The sequence below is a fragment of the Mesoplodon densirostris genome, chromosome 14 (assembly GCF_025265405.1).
Source record: "Mesoplodon densirostris isolate mMesDen1 chromosome 14, mMesDen1 primary haplotype, whole genome shotgun sequence".
Taxonomy (NCBI): domain Eukaryota; kingdom Metazoa; phylum Chordata; class Mammalia; order Artiodactyla; family Ziphiidae; genus Mesoplodon; species Mesoplodon densirostris.
The window spans coordinates 7,193,675-7,209,765 of NC_082674.1; the positions used below are offsets into that span (position 1 = coordinate 7,193,675).

Sequence of the window (16,091 nt, forward strand, 5' to 3'; positions counted from 1 at the left end):
CAGGTCATGGTAGGTATGGACTCCAGCTCCTCCCTCCCCAAGCTCTTTGTTTCTGTTCTTAGTTGGGGGAAAGCTCTTCTCATCCTGGGCTGATGCACTGTTTGGAGAAAACTTGCTATAGGGAATGGGGACTGACTCCAATCAAGGAATCTTATTTCATGAATCTGTCCCCAGAAAATAAAATAACTGGTTAACAGTCTTGAATGATTCACTCTTCGCTTTTTGGCAAATTCTAGTTTATTCTTGCTTGAGGGTGAACAATAAAATCCACAAGTTAACTCCCACATTTTTGACCTAACCCAGCAATTTAACCTCCTTGTTTACTTGCCAAAGCTACTATCAAGTAGCTGTGTGCCTGGCTTCCTTTCCCTCTCTCCTCTCCCCCTATCCTGCCCACTGGCAGAGAGCCTCTTGTGAATTTTAAGATGATCAAGAGATCAGACAGGAGATTGAAAGCAGCAGCAAAGCCATGGGTAGACAGGCCCTGAAAGAAAAGTGTTAGAATCTTAGTGGAGTGCTTTTTATGCCTTTGAAATAGCCAGTTAATTTTCCAGAGGGATGTTGGCTTGGGGCCAGAGGGGGTTGGTGCTCAATAAAAATTTATTACATAAATAAGCAAACTTAGGCTTAGAGAGTCCTAGCTGATTAGGAATGAGCTTGTCCTTCTTCTATAAAAGCGCAGTTTACCCACATTGTGGCTTAGGAAAAGGAGGTACAATCAGGTGTGGGGTGTCTGCAGACTCCTTAAGGGAACAGCACTCACTTACATTGTAGTTGATGCGAATGGTGTCCTCAGAGTTGGGCAGTGGGTGGTCTCCAAGCTGACCATGACATCCCTGCAGGGAGCTAAGAGGTCAGGGTCTAGGATCCCAATCAATGAGATCTACTTATAAAAACATCTTAGAATCTAGACAACAGAAAGAAGCACTCTTGCTTCCACGCTGTTCAGATTATACATGAAAATCAGGGAGAACTCCCCATGCCGCGGTGCCTCTCTCCAGAGCAGAGGTTCCCTAATTCTGATCCGCGTGGCCACTGTGCAGTCCTGTGCTCTGCTTCTGAGGGACCAGTCACACTGAAGAGCCTGAATGTAACAGAGTTGCCTGGGGGGACATTACCATTTATTTACTGGCTTACTCTGAAGCAGTACAGATCAAACAAGTCGATGCAGAATTACAACGCTGGCTTATTTTTAGTATCGTGTACAGCCCTCGATATTTCATCACTACAACTATCTGGTTATGTAATGATTTTTTTAAACATCTTTATTGGAGTATAATTGCTTTACAATGGTGTGTTAGTTTCTGCTGTACAACAAAGCGAATCAGCTATACATACACATACATCCCCATCTCTCTTCCCTCTTGCGTCTCCCTCCCTCCCACCCTCCCTATCCTGCCCCTCTAGGTGGCCACAAAGCACCAAGCTGATCTCTCTGTGCTATACGGCTGCTTCCCACTAGCTATCTATTTTACATTTGGTAGTGTATATATGTCCATGCCACTCTCCCACTTCGTCCCAGCTTACCCTTCCCCCTCTCAAAAATATGGAATGTTTCATGAATTTGCATGTCATCCTTGCGCAGGGGCCATGCTAAACTTCTCTGTATCGTTCCAATTTTAGTCTATGTGCGGCTGAAGTGAGCACTGTAGATTTATTGACATTCTGCCTTGTTCTGGAAATAATTTCGAAGTAGACATCCATTAAAAACTCCAGTTAGTGTCAAAGATGTGAATTTTATTTTATTTTATTTTATTTTATTTTATTTTTTTTCCGGTATGCGGGCCTCTCACTGTTGTGGCCTCCCCCGTTGCGGAGCACAGGCTCCGGACGCGCAGGCTCAGCGGCCATGGCTCACGGGCCCAGCCGCTCCGCGGCATATGGGATCCTCCCAGACCGGGGCACGAACCCGTATCCCCTGCATCGGCAGGCGGACTCTCAACCACTTGCGCCACCAGGGAGGCCCAAAGATGTGAATTTTAAATAAACAAGGGAATGTGTGTTTCATCCAGTTTGGTGATGTTTTCAAGTCTTTTTTTGGTTGTTATTGTTTTTAGCTGTAGCACTCTAGCTCCAAAAGAAATCTTTTGCAGAAACTTAATGTATAAAATAGATCAAAGGAGAGCACTGGGTGTGAAGTACTCCTGAACCATCTTCATAGAATCCCTAGGCCTTCCTGAAGTTTACAGAAAGAAGTTCATTGATTTTCCCAAAGTCCCACAGCAAGTTAATAGCAGGAATGATAGGCCAGGACTCAGATCTCCAGTCCATGGCTTTGCTGCCTAAACGGCGGTAACTCTTTAGACAACTCCTGAAAATGGGCCCTGGCTGAGACCGGCTAGTTTCTGACTATCATCTGACAGAGGAGTGTGCAATCCAACAGTTGGTAGCAACAGGACCATCCACCCAGCAGAATATACACAAAGAGAACAGCTGGAAGGCCCGTCGTTCACCAGTTGTCACCTCCAATGCCTCCACAACAGGGTAGTCAAGTTGAGCACAGAATGCAAAATTCAAGAGACATCTATTGTGAGAGAATGAGAGGGTACAGTGCTCTTTTTACAGTTAAGAGCTCTTAGCTCCTGGAGAGGTACAGGGATATTTGCCCTTGAGAGTCTTCTTAAGAAGAGAAACACAGGGAGGGCAGCCTAATTTGGGTTTGCAACCTCTTATTCTATTGGGTTGGCCAAAAATTTATCTGGGTTTTTCTGTAACAACATACAGAAAAACTCGAATGAACTGTTTGGCCAACCCAATAGTTTAGCCTGTAAAGAACTAAGGAGAAAGAGACTAGTATACTCATTTCTATCTAAGAAGTACTATCTCCCCAGAGCCATCAGGAGTTTTCATCACTTACTTATTTTTTTGGCTGTGTTGGGTCTTTGTTGCTGAGCGCAGGCTTTCTCTAGTTGCTGCGAGTGGGGCCCACTCTTTGTTGTGGTGTGTGGGCTTCTCACTGCGGTGGCTTCTCTTCTTGCGGAGCACCGGCTGTAGGGCACACAGGCTCAGTCGTTGTGGCGCACGGGCTTAGTTGCTCCACGGCATGTGGGATCTTCCCAGACCAGGGCTTGAACCCACGTCCCCTGCATTGGCAGGTGGATTCTCAACCACTGCGCCACCAGGGAAGCCCTCTAGCTTATCTTTAAGAAAGAAAGCTCATTTGCATTTTATTTTGCCCTGAACCAACCATCTAGGATAGACGAACAACAGAAGGAACTCAAGTGCTCCACCTTGTAACAGGAATAGTGGGCCTCGAGTTTGACCCTGGTGACCCACAGAGCCATTAGTCAGCTCACATGGTGGCCTACCAAGTTTCTGTCCTGCTACTCACTGAGTATTCCACATGCGTATATCTCACAACCCATTTACACTTGGAAATACTTCCACATATTGGCTCACAGGCCGGGCAGGTGTCTCTTTCATAGGTAAGAAAACTGAAGCTGAGAGAGATTAGGCCTACAACTAAAAAAGTGGCAAAGCTGCAAGTACTAGTACCTAGTATAGTCCTTGGCTCATAACAGGCACTCAATATATTTAACAAGTGAGTAAGTGAATCCATGAATGATCGTGTAAGCTAGATCTTTCTCTGCTAGGTCACATGCCTCTCACATCACGCAGCTGTAGGAACAGACAAGTAATCTTGTCCCATTTACGTTCCTAGCTCCAAAGGAGTGGTGTTGCCCCAGTCTCAGGACACAAGAGTCTTCTGAAATCTTTCCACTGAATGCTCCAAGGTTCTAAGTTCCAGAACAGCTGAAAGAACACCACCTGTTAAGGAGAATGGCTGAAATGCAGGGCCGTGTCTGAAGACCCACGGCTCTAGGATGGAGACAGTGCTCAGCACTAATTCCAAATGGGCAAAAAACAGAGTGACGCCAGCAGAAGATTAAAAACAAGTAGTCTGGTCTCCTCCAGGGTCCAGAGTTATTCAAGTCAGATGCTGTGGAGTGGCGCTCATGAGATGAGTGAGGGGCAGGAGTTTTTTTCAATAAATGCCAGCTTCTAGTACACACATACACACGTCCTCAGAAATGAGGTTAACCTGAGCCTCATTAAGTGGGTTTAGTTCCCCTACATTTCCGTAGCGGAAAGAAAACCAGGCTGCACTCTAAGTCACATTTTAATTGACTTTTAAGCAGACCTTTTCTAGTTTTCAACAATGTCAACTGCTGTCACAGAAAGAAAAATGGTGATTTTTGTATATAGGCAAATAAATCTCATCTCAAACAAGTAAGTCTACAGTATATAATTTCATTTGTCTAAATTAGCAACGAAATTCCTAAATCTTTAGTTCAAATTACAGTAATACGACTCTTTTGATAGGCATTTGGGTAAGAACCTTAGATACTCCTCAAAGAGCTGTATTCCAGCTCAAATAAAAGAATTTAGGAGCCTAGAGTAGTAAGGCCTATTGTACTGATTTTTACTTGGGACTCAACCCAGTTTCAAACCCACTGAGTAATTCATATCCCATGAAAGCCCTTAATAATCCTCTTTGCTAGCCGAGTAAATCCTAACTCTGCCATACTTCTAAGATTTAAGTACTTCCTTGATGGTCTTAGGCCAAAGGCTGTGATATGCTGCAGAAAACAGTGTCTGAGGACAAAGAAAAGATACAAGAATTAATCTTCACATAATCCTTCAAGCAATGTGGAATAAAAGTATTGCCCTCAAAAGAGGGAGTCTCCTTTTTTTCTAAAGGGCATTAAGGGACTCACTGCTCAGCACATTCTAAAGTAGAAAGTGTTGCCATTAACACAATGCTGTAAGTGGAAGGGACTCAACGTTGTCACCATTAAAAACTCTGATACTGGGCTTCCCTGGTGGCACAGGGGTTGAGAGTCCGCCTGTCGATGCAGGGGACACGGGTTCGTGCCCCAGTACGGGAGGATCCCACATGCCGCGAAGCGGCTGGGCCCGTGAGCCATGGCCGCTGAGCCTGCGCGTCCAGAGCCTGTGCTCCACAACGGGAGAGGCCACAACAGTGAGACGCCCGCGTAACGCAAAACAAAACAAAACACAACTCTGATACTATTCACAACAGTGAAATTAGAAACTTAAGTCCTAGAACATGAACTGCAAAGAAACCTCTAAGTCCATCTAGAACAAATGGCTCTTAAACTCATTTGAAATCAATTTTACATCACAAGCCACTGTTCACATAAAGTGAAAATGATTTCACAAACTATTATCCCTATTAACATGCCATATTTTTTTTTTTTGGCCATGCCGTGCGGCTTGTGGGATCTTAGTTCCCCGACCAGGGACTGAACCCGGGCCCCAGCAGTGAAAGCACCAAGTCCTAACCACTGGACCGCCAGGGAATTCCCATGCCATATACTTCTATTATAAAAGAGCTGGCTGTGACCCATTAGGTTTCCATTATCCACTAATGGGTCATAATGAAATTTTTAAAAAGCACTGATCTGTCACTGCTTTAATCTCCAAAAAAAGGCAACATAGCACAGCAGCAAGAGTACCAACTTTCAAGTAGATTACCCAGGTTTGAATCCTGATACCGCCACTCACTTAGCTATGAGGACCCAAGTCCTAGGACACATCATTAGCATCTGTGCCTCAGTTTTCTCATTCATAAATCAGGAAAAAAATCTACCTCAAAAATTTTATGACGCTGAGTTTTATTTGTGAAGATGCTTAAAAAGAGAACCTGTGAAGATGGGTAAGTCAGGCCCCCGATATGGTGACCCAAGATCACATGCAGCTATCAGTGGGGCACTTGGGCTAGAACCCTGGCCGATGGCCTTATCACTACACTGAAGTATTGGGTATGCGATGAGCATTGACAATACAAGGGCCTTCAGTGTGAAACATACAAAATGAAGAACGTATCTGAACCATAAATTTGACAAATGCTTGGTAATGAACATTATTTCCTTACTTTCTGAAAATCATTAGAGGGCTAACACCTTTTAAAAAACGCTCCTAGAGAAATGTAAATTAAAGCCTTCATTTTCTAAGTCTGAGTGGCAAGAACACATAATTTTCATTGAAAATTCTTTTCAACTTAGGCAGCAGAGAATTACTGAGAATCTGGAGCTATTTTCATCTGTTTTTTTTTTTTTTTTTTTTTGGTCTAATTTTGTCTAGCAGGTCAAACATTAGCTGGGACCTTGGGAAATTCAGTTGATTTTTTTTGGACTTGCCTCCGTAACCATGGGTTAGGTCCAGCATGTCCTAATATACCTCGAGCTGCTTTTAAGGTTTTCCTCAAGGGCAAAAATGACAGATTAAGGGTAAGTAGAGGAAGAGTTAAAAAAACAAACCAACCCTCCAAATATGACAGAAAATAAAAGATAAATAATTCTATTTACTAGCCATAGTAAACAAGCTGAAGCACCCACAGCTGGCAACAGTGCCAGACATGAATTTGGTTTTGGCATCTGATTTCAAACTACAGGTCTGCCGCTTAACACACATTCATTTTGGACAAATAACTTCATTGTTTTTCTGACCAGATGTCCTATCAGTCAAGGGGAAATTAACTTGGCAGGGCAGTTGACAGGATTAAATATGACTAAATATGAATGTGTGTGCCTAATACATGACCAGGCACCAAAATGAATTCAATCAATGCTGGTTCCCTGTAACTAAAACAGAAGGGCCAGACCATTTATGGACATGCTCAAGGTGTTCCAATTTTAAACTGAAGATGGTTCAGTCTCCAGCTTCTCCCCCTGGGTATTTATTATTACTTACTATTTATTATTACTCCCTTTAAAGCATCAAGTCTAAAGGCTTTTGTAAGTGAATTGTGGCTAACCAGTAAATGGCAAGTCTGCTGTGAACTGAATTTCGTGATGGTCTGGGACTCATCTTCCGGTATTCATACCACAGGTTTCTTAAGCACCTGCTGAATGCATCAAAAACGTTATTGTGGGGACTTCCCTGGTGGTGCAGTGGTTAAGAATCCGCCTGCCAATGCAGGGGTCATGGGTTCGATCCCTGGTCCGGGAAGATCCCACATGCCGTGGAGCAACTAAGCCCGTGCGCTGCAACTACTGAGCCTGCGCTCTAGAGCCCGCGAGCCACAACTACTGAAGCCCACGCACCTAGAGCCCGTGCTCCACAAGAGAAGCCACCGCAATGAGAAGCCCGCACACCGCAACAAAGAGTAGCCCCTGCTCGCCGCAACTAGAGAAAGCCCACGCACAGCAACAAAGATCCAACACAGCCAAAAAATAAATTAATTAATTTTTAAAAATTAGTGGTTTCTGTTAAAAAAAAAAACGTTATTGTGGCAGGTGGTTTATACTGGTACTTAATTGTGATGGCCTCAAAATTCAATGGTAATATAGATGATATACAATGATAACTCTCCTCTTGCAAAGCTGATGAAATACAAATTATACAAGGGAAGATGATATACGGCAGAATAAAACATACAACATAACTGTCTTAATCAGTTTAAAGTGAGTCTTCCTAAACGTATCAGATGACACCTATCTATAACCAGTCCAAATAAACTCAGGCTCATAATTTAACAAAAATTGTCACGTTTGTGCTTAAAATAGGCCCTCAAATATTTTTGAATGTTTGGCTCAACTCCACAAAAACAAAACAAAAAAATCAGTCCACTTAAATATAAGTGACTAGAATTCTGATCTCAAAATATTTTACTCTATTAGAATTTTTACACACTTTAAATGGGCTTCCTAGTGTTTTTCATGATTTTTAAAAAACTCAGAGTCTCTACTAATAAATATTTAAAGTTATACACATGACTGTAGTCTACCAATCCTGTCCAAAAAAAGGTACTGTTCTTTCCCAATCTCGGATCAAATAATCATGGCTGAATGTACTGTATGTTGCAAGAGAAATCCCTAATGTTTCTACTTTGGATAATCAGTGTTAGGATGCAATCCACCCTCCTGTTATTTTCAGTTATTAAAACCTAAATGACATTTTAAGGGGAAAACTGCCAATTAAAAAGTTCTAACTACAAAATAGGTGTAACATTTAAAATTTCTAAACTATCTCAGAAAGTAATTACAAAAGTTAGAAAGCTCAAACCTGGGTTTAAACCCTCCCTCTACCCCGACTGAGTTCTTAGCAGTATTCTATAAATATCCTCTACATCTAGTACAAGGAGGCCCCAAAATGAGAGTCAAAAAGAGGTAATACCACAGGCTGGGCCCGCTTTTAAAGATGCTCACCTCTCCTAAAGCAAGGAGATAACCTGGGACTAATCTGCTCTTTAAGAAAGAAGGCTACTTTCATAACTCACCAAAGTAGTGTAGTCATTACTTTATTCAGTACTTACAACTTTGTTAGGACTGATAATTTTTTCTCCTAATTCAAAATGTTCTTTCAATGTTTATTGAAATTTTTATTTAAAAAGCACTGTCTTACTGATTTAGATTTTGGCGGACCAGAGTTCTATTAATCTTATTTAAAAGGATAATTTCTGCAAGTCCCATTCAATTCTGTCTTTTCATTTCCCCTCAGAAAACAAATCAAGTGCAAACAAAACCCTGTTTCATAGTTACACTTTTAGGAGAAAAAGGATAATCCTACACAGCTTAATTTTTCAGATAATTTTCTGACTTTAAAATAAATTCTCAGGCCAATACTAAGACAGGCTAGTATAACAGCCATGGCAATATTATAAAACCAAAATTATTCTGAACTCACCAATGGTACAACTGAGTGTTTACAAAGAGAATTATCTGAAAACAAAACAAGGTACTCTTAAACTCTGACATTCTGTTTGAATATCCAGTGAAACGTAATTCTAACACCAGCCAAAGCACTCACAATCACATAATTTTAACTTTTCTAGTTTTAAAATGTCCACTTTATTTCATTTAACAGTTAACTAATATCATTTACATCTAAGGAAGAGAGGGTCCACAAAACTGATCTAAGGTAAAACACTAACTCTTAAGAAATGTAGTCCAATTTTATACAGGTCCAGGCATCCCTAGACAAGTGTATCACAATGCAGAAAAATGGGTACCACTACTCCATTTTACATGAGATAAAAGGGAAGTATCAATAAACTTCAGAAAGTAGTAAATTCACCTGTTCCTTAAAATATGAGCATGTAATTGTTACAAAGCCATAGTAAATGGTTTATAAAATGTAATTTTATTTTATGTTACTCTGTTGTTACATAGGGCATAACATTTTCACAAGGCCTTTTTGGGACTACAGTCGATGATTATTAGCAACATACAATAGTGGTCCAACTCTCTAACAATCACTAGACAAACTGGACACCCTCTCACATGTGCACAAATCTGCATGGAAAAGTACTAAAGTTTTAGACTTGGACTTGTGTACTTTATTTCCCCTTTCTAGTGTATTAAGAAATGACATGCACTTTCATTTGCCAAAAGCAATGCTCGTATTCTGGCAGCAACATGCTACTTCTATTACATAGTAAAGTGAATACCAACTACAAAGGCAGGAGGTGTGAGTGAATTTTTATTGGGAAGGGAAGTTGTCAACTTAAACAGCAGCAAATGAAGAATGAATGAGGAAACCCCCTGTTGTCACAGATACACAAGACCTCCATCATATATGATACAGGAGGCATTTTAATTTGTGACCTCCAGCCTCAAAATGTCAACTGCTTTTCCATTCAATCTAATACTTCTGGATTCCTACCAAAAAGGAATATATGAAGAGGATGGAAAAGTTGCTTACTGAAAGAAAATCCCCGAAGAAGAGTAAGGGAGGGAATGTAGAAATTAAGAAGTTATGTAGAACACTCTTTAAATTGTAATTAACTACATTTTCAGATCTTCACAGTAATACAAAACACAGTCACTTGCAGAACTGGTTCAGATTACTTCAATACCAGATACATTTTTAGTCCTCTACATAAGTGTTTGGAAGTGACTTATGTTTATATGAAATGAAGCTATTAATACTTTTCTACAGCAGTAACTGCACACCAGAAAGGCCAAGACAAACACAAATCAAGGAATGGAGTTTTCCCAAAGCTGCGGTGTGAAAAGACTATAAACAGTTGATTCCATACACATGAATGGGTTTCTTTGCTATAGGAAATCCAAATGGAGTAAGGAATGGAGATGAGTAACAAGGTTTCTCGTGGGGAAGGAGGAGGACACCTGTGTGCACTTAGTTCTCTGCACCTTCTGCCGCGTCACATTCTTCTCCCGCACTGTCTGAGGTCCATAACTAGAAAAAAAATCATATTAAGTTACTAGTTCTAGATCAATTATTTCAAGTCTTATTATTGCATCAAAATGTAATTCTTAGAGCAGTAAATTAAACAATAGAGATTATGACTAAGACTGGAAGTTATATTTCATCAACTCCTCCCAAAGTGTACCCCTGTATTCCTTTCACTGTGCATTTACAAAATGACAAACACATATACGCTATTTGAGTACATTTTCAAAGCTTACTATAATCTCAGAAAAGAACAAGGTAACTAACATCCTTAGAATTTAATGCTCTCTCAATTTCTGGCAGCCCAATGCTCTTTTTAAAAGCACTACTGGGCCTCCCTGGTGGCGCAGTGGTTGAGAGTCTGCCTGCCGATGCAGGGGATACGGGTTCGTGCCCCGGTCTGGGAGGATCCTATATGCCGCGGAGCGGCTGGGCCCGTGAGCCATGGCCGCTGGGCCTGCGCATCCGGAGCCTGTGCTCCGCAACGGGAGAGGCCGCAGCAGTGAGAGGCCCACATACCGCAAAAAGGAAAAAAAAAAAAAAGCACTACTAAAATATAATTTATGAGATTAATAAGGCCAAAACAATTTTTTTGGGGGGTGGGCAGGGACCATGGTCAAAGTCCCCATTGCCAAGTACCTGAAGGGCTATCATATAGAAAAAGAAGCAGGCTTACTTTGTATGCTGCAAAGAGTTAAACAGGAGTGAACGATGTTAAGTTACAGGGAAGCAGCATGTGTGCATGAAGATATGTAGATACGGTTCTTGAATTAGGTAGGATGTTATAGTCTCTCTAATTTTAGGATGGAACAATGAAGTGAAAAAGGGAATAGTCAATACTTGTCGACTATGCATAATAATAGTTCACAAAATGGATTTCTATTAGACCAGCACCAAGATACTAGTGGCAATTTTAGCAAAGCTGAAGTCTTAACCTTTAAGTCATTATTAAGATACTAAAAGAAAAACAAACAAACAAATATCCCCAAAGAACTGTCTCTGGGAGAGAGAAAACAGAACTAGTTAAAAGATAGCTCCACATGGGCTTCCCTGGTGGCGCATTGGTTGAGAGTCTGCCTGCTGATGCAGGGGACACGGGTTCGTGCCCCGGTCTGGGAGGATCCCACGTGCCGCGGAACGGCTGGGCCCGTGAGCCATGGCCGCTAAGCCTGCGCGGCCGGAGCCTGTGCTCTGCAACGGGAGAGGCCACAGCAGTGAGAGGCCCGCATACCGCAAAAAAATAAAAAATAAAAAAAAATTATTTTAATCTAGCAGAAGATAAAGCATCAAAACTGGGGTGGGGGGGAGAACTACATTTATATTAAAAGGTATATTTCTTCCACATTTTGTCTAAGATTTTGACATATCCAATTTACTTGAACCTACAAAAGAAGCTAAGTAAAGCTCAACCTGTATTTTTTTCACCATTACTTTTTCCTCCATCCCCTGTCTATACAAGAGGTAGGGAGAAAAACAAAAGAAAAAACAAATGAAAAAAGACAAACTCTCTATATTAACATAATTTATCAACATCTTCATACCAGTCAAATATAGAGTCAATAATGTTAATATTATGAGTTCCTAAAATCTTAGTACTTTCTCAGGAAGGTCTGATAAAATGCCTGTTCAAATTGAAAATATGCCTACGAAGAACAGTTGTCCTATACAAAATACTAATACATATTTAATATTTTTATGTAATTTTTATATAATCATGTTCTAAGAGCAAGTGTAGCTCTAATATAGCTGCCCCAAAACACAGGGAGCCTGAATAAAATATTAATACTTTTGTTCCTGAAAAGGAAATAAAATTAAAAGAATGAAAAACTCACTGTTAGGTTGTCTCTAAGCAACTGCATGATGAGGGTGCTGTCTTTGTATGAGTCTTCATTCAGTGTATCAAGTTCTGCAATGGCCTCATCAAAAGCCTGACAAATATTAATATCCATAGTAAATAATATTTACATCGACACAAACTGATACTCTATAGTCACAAACCATTTTTATAAAATAGATGAACATCCACTTATGTTCTATTATCACTTAAAACAAAACTCAATGAAATCACTTCCTCGGATTCTCAGCTTAAGAATTTCTGAGGATGACTAAAACTTATAAAGTTATACGTACTTAATCAGTAAACAAGCATTTCTTAGTTCTTTCACAGGACAGACAGCACAGTAGCTATGCCCAATATATTTTTTTACAAATAAGAACTAGTATTTATTTGCAAAAACCCCTTGGAACACTTCCATTTTGAAACACTTTGAGGAATGCAGAGATTCTACTGATCAGACCTGGCAGGCATTACTTTCCAATCCTTTACATTTCTTTCATACTTTTTTGATTACTCTGACCAATATGCTCTTTAGACAGATCTTACTGCTTACAACCATAGCTGGGAGAGTAAGATCTTGAGAAGGACAGTGGTAGGTGGTCATGATGGTAAGAAAAAGGAGATATCCAAATAAATGTAAAAATCATCCCTGGATATCCAAGTAAAATACCTAGAAATTAACATGCTTGCTATCTCAAATAACCTAAAGAGGGTATTTTGGGACACACATCTTACCGTTTTAGCCAGTGTGCAGGCAAGTTCTGGGTTATTAAGGATCTCATAGTAAAATACAGAAAAGTTAAGAGCCAGCCCCAGGCGGATTGGGTGTGTGGGTTGCATCTCCTTCTTGCTTATATCAAAAGCCTCTTGGTAAGCTCCTTGGGAATTATCTATCGTTTCTGTGAAGGGGAAAAAATGAAATAAAAAAGCACGATACTGAAAATATCCGTACAGTATACAGTAATACCTTTAACATATGCTACTAACTCAGTAGAGCCAGACTTCTCTCTGTAGCCTTCGTTTAAAACCACAGTAGCAGGGGACTTCCCTGGTGGCGCAGTAGTTAAGAATCCGCCTGCCAATGCAGGGGACACAGGTTTGAGCCCTGGTTAGGGAAGATCCCACATGCCGGGGACCAACTAAGCCTGCAAGCCACAGCTACTGAAGCCCAGGTGCCTAGAGCCCTATCTCCGCAACGAGAAGCCACTGTGCTGCGCACAGCAATGAAGAGTAGCCCCCCTTTGCTGCCACCAGAGAAAGCCCACATGCAGCAACAAAGACCCAACGCAGCCAAAAAATAAATAAATAAATAAAATAAAGATAAAACCACAGTAGCAAACCAAAACCATTATCCTGTACTGGGCTATTAAAAAACTAGTTTATAATGTTGCTTGTTTATAATCAGCTTAATAAAAAAACCATGAGACAATATATCAGGTTTTTCCATCTCTGGGGCTAAAACACTTTTCTTCTTTCATGTCTTTTAATTTTATTACCTGAAAATGTAGCAATTAAAAACAATTTGATATATGTCAATAATATCTCAATAAAACTTGAAAAAAATCAGCTGCAATATCCCTTCCCACAATAGTGGAAACATTTTACAAAGATCATCACCACCAAAATCTCTATTTTTGTGACTTATCTGTAGAAATAACACTGACCCTCGGTATCAAGATGTATTATGTGAAAGGCAATATAAAAGCAGTAGTATATAGGTCAAAATCTGCTCTGACCAGAGTTTGATTACTGGCTTAATAAAAATGTCACCTTCCTGAACAAAATGTTCAGGAAGAACTACCAACACTAATCTGATTATATCATGTTTTGAAGAGGTTAGGTTTTCTGAATGAGGCCATTGGGCCCATTACAGCTCTCGAAGGACTGACCTAACAGAAATCAAGTTATCCCTTTAAAGCCCGAATACGTGCCTTTCCCTCTTCTTCTCCAGTGGCACATTCACTGATCTAAACATAGCTAGTATGGCCCTCACATTTAACTAAGGAGCTCTTGGTGTCCTGCACATAAGGAGGCATTCCAATGAGAGTTCTAAAGCGTCTCAGCATCTAGACTTTGTAAATACAGACTATTTACAAATCCCAGACTACTGGAGTGTTCTACGTATAGTACGAGAAAATCCCAATGAGCCAGAAAGGGTCAGATCAGATTAATGCTGGGGCTATGGCCCAATCTCCCAAAGATATCCCTTTGACTAGTTGACGTTTAAATGTTCAGTTCTGTGCAAATATCTGTCACATTCAATTTTGCTTATCATTATGGCAACAGAAATTATATATTGATAACACAACAGTCCAGTATACAGATTCTATTACAGCAAGGCACGAAAGTTTTCTCTTTTTATCTTCAATTACACTAATTTTGGGGATGCTAAAACTCACTTTTAGTAACTCTCTGAGAGAGCGGAAGAGAAGGCTGTAATAACCGTTTGTGGGGCATGCCCTTTTTGGATAGGGAAAAATGACGAACAAAATAAACTTATTGGAAAAAAAATATGGACCTTAAGTGATACTTCTACCCAGACTAGCAGGCACATGCACAATATACTACTGTACACTCAGCTACCAATACTCCAGGAGACCGAGTTCACTGCTAATAAATTTACTTTGACTGTTTTACAATCAAGTTGGGAAATCAGGTTACTCTTTTCCCCATAGCTGTGTTTTCTGTGATAAATTATATACCAGCAATAACACTCTCATCTCACCTCTCCTCCTCAGAAATGTGGTTCTGTGTAATTAGTCGTCAGTGTTATGATCCCTCAAAATAGGTAGTAATTAATAAATTAATACGTCAAGTAGAAAAAGTACAATGTCCTGTTTCTACTCTATATGTAATTTCCAGTTATCTTAAGTTTCAAGATACAAGATGCTGAAGACCATGTGACACAACAGAATCACCCAAAGCATATGCAAAGAACTCTGGGGCTGAAAATATGGTGAACCAAATTCTAAAGCCTAAAAGATTAAGCCTGTTTTTAATACTATCTTATCAGGTTATAATCAGAGAGTTTATGAGTTTAATTTTTTATAAAGAGCACATAATGTAAAGTCATAACTATGTTTTCATTTTTGAGAACGTACGGTAACATTATAAATTTATCCTCCCTCTCTTTTATACTTTAGCTTTACCCATAAACCAAATACACTTACGTTTCCGATCATCACCACAAGCAACTTCAGCAAGGTACCGGAAGTAATCTCCCTTCATCTTCAGATAGAAGACCTTACTCTCTGGATTAGTTGCATTGGCTATTAAATACTTATCCAACAATTCCTGAAAGAAATAAGTTAAAACATTAGGTACTAGCAAAAATAACTGCCATAGTAACTCCACACCATACCACCCTGGACTGGAAGCATGGCTAGAGACCAGGGGTCAGGTGGTTGCCATTAGTTGAATGTTCTGGGGTCATAGCAAGTCATAATTTCTAATGGTAGAGCTATATTACATCAAACACTAATTAGAAAGAGCCTGTCTGTCCACTCGTCCACTCAATGAAGCAAGCATTTCCTGATACCTGCTAGGTGCTAGGCACTGTATCTGACCAGAGGGGAAATAAGGTCCTTGCCCTCAAAGAGTTCACAGTCTAATAAGAGGTAAGTATACCGTTAACAGTACAGATATGTGAATAAGGGGCTATGGAAGCACAGAGAGGGAATGTCTAGCTTTGTTGGTGATGATCACTGTAAAGACAGGCTTCCCTGGGGAAGGGATATTTGCCTTGTCAAGAAGTAACAGAAGGAATGCAGCAGTTAGAAAACGAGGATGTGCAATCATTTTAGGGAGGGGAAATAAAATGTTCAAGACATCAAATATGAAGAAGAGTATAATCACAGAATAAGTAAGTCATTATGTCCCAGGGTAGGGCTACTCAGTGTCCTCTGCCGACCAGCGCTCATCCAAAAAAAGGGTGAGTCTAGGGGTTGAGAGCAAGTGGTCTAAAAACTTACCTAGCAATGTGACAGTCATGTCTATCAAAGACAACTATTTTTAAAAATTGGGTTAGTATTTAAGTATGTCTTTTATCCTTCATTTCATACCAAGAAATGTCCACTTGATCCAATGAGCTAGT

General features: G+C 40.2%; 1 protein-coding gene and 1 non-coding gene across 2 annotated transcripts in view; both read right to left on the reverse strand.

Annotated features, from left to right (window-relative positions):
* Positions 1-1,540: 1,540 nt before the first annotated feature.
* On the reverse strand, positions 1,541-1,647 carry LOC132502234 (U6 spliceosomal RNA). The gene has a single exon (XR_009534429.1). It is a non-coding gene; the product is annotated as a U6 spliceosomal RNA (small nuclear RNA).
* A 7,442-nt stretch (positions 1,648-9,089) lies between these two features.
* Positions 9,090-16,091, reverse strand: part of YWHAQ (tyrosine 3-monooxygenase/tryptophan 5-monooxygenase activation protein theta) — a 33,563-nt gene continuing 26,561 nt past the window's right edge. Inside the window, exons 3-6 of the mRNA XM_060117293.1 lie at positions 15,169-15,292; positions 12,734-12,897; positions 11,994-12,089; positions 9,090-10,167 (exon numbers count right to left, since the gene is read on the reverse strand). Of these exons, the coding sequence (XP_059973276.1) occupies positions 10,108-10,167; positions 11,994-12,089; positions 12,734-12,897; positions 15,169-15,292 (444 nt within the window). The 3' untranslated portion in view covers positions 9,090-10,107. The remainder of the gene's footprint in view (positions 10,168-11,993; positions 12,090-12,733; positions 12,898-15,168; positions 15,293-16,091) is intronic.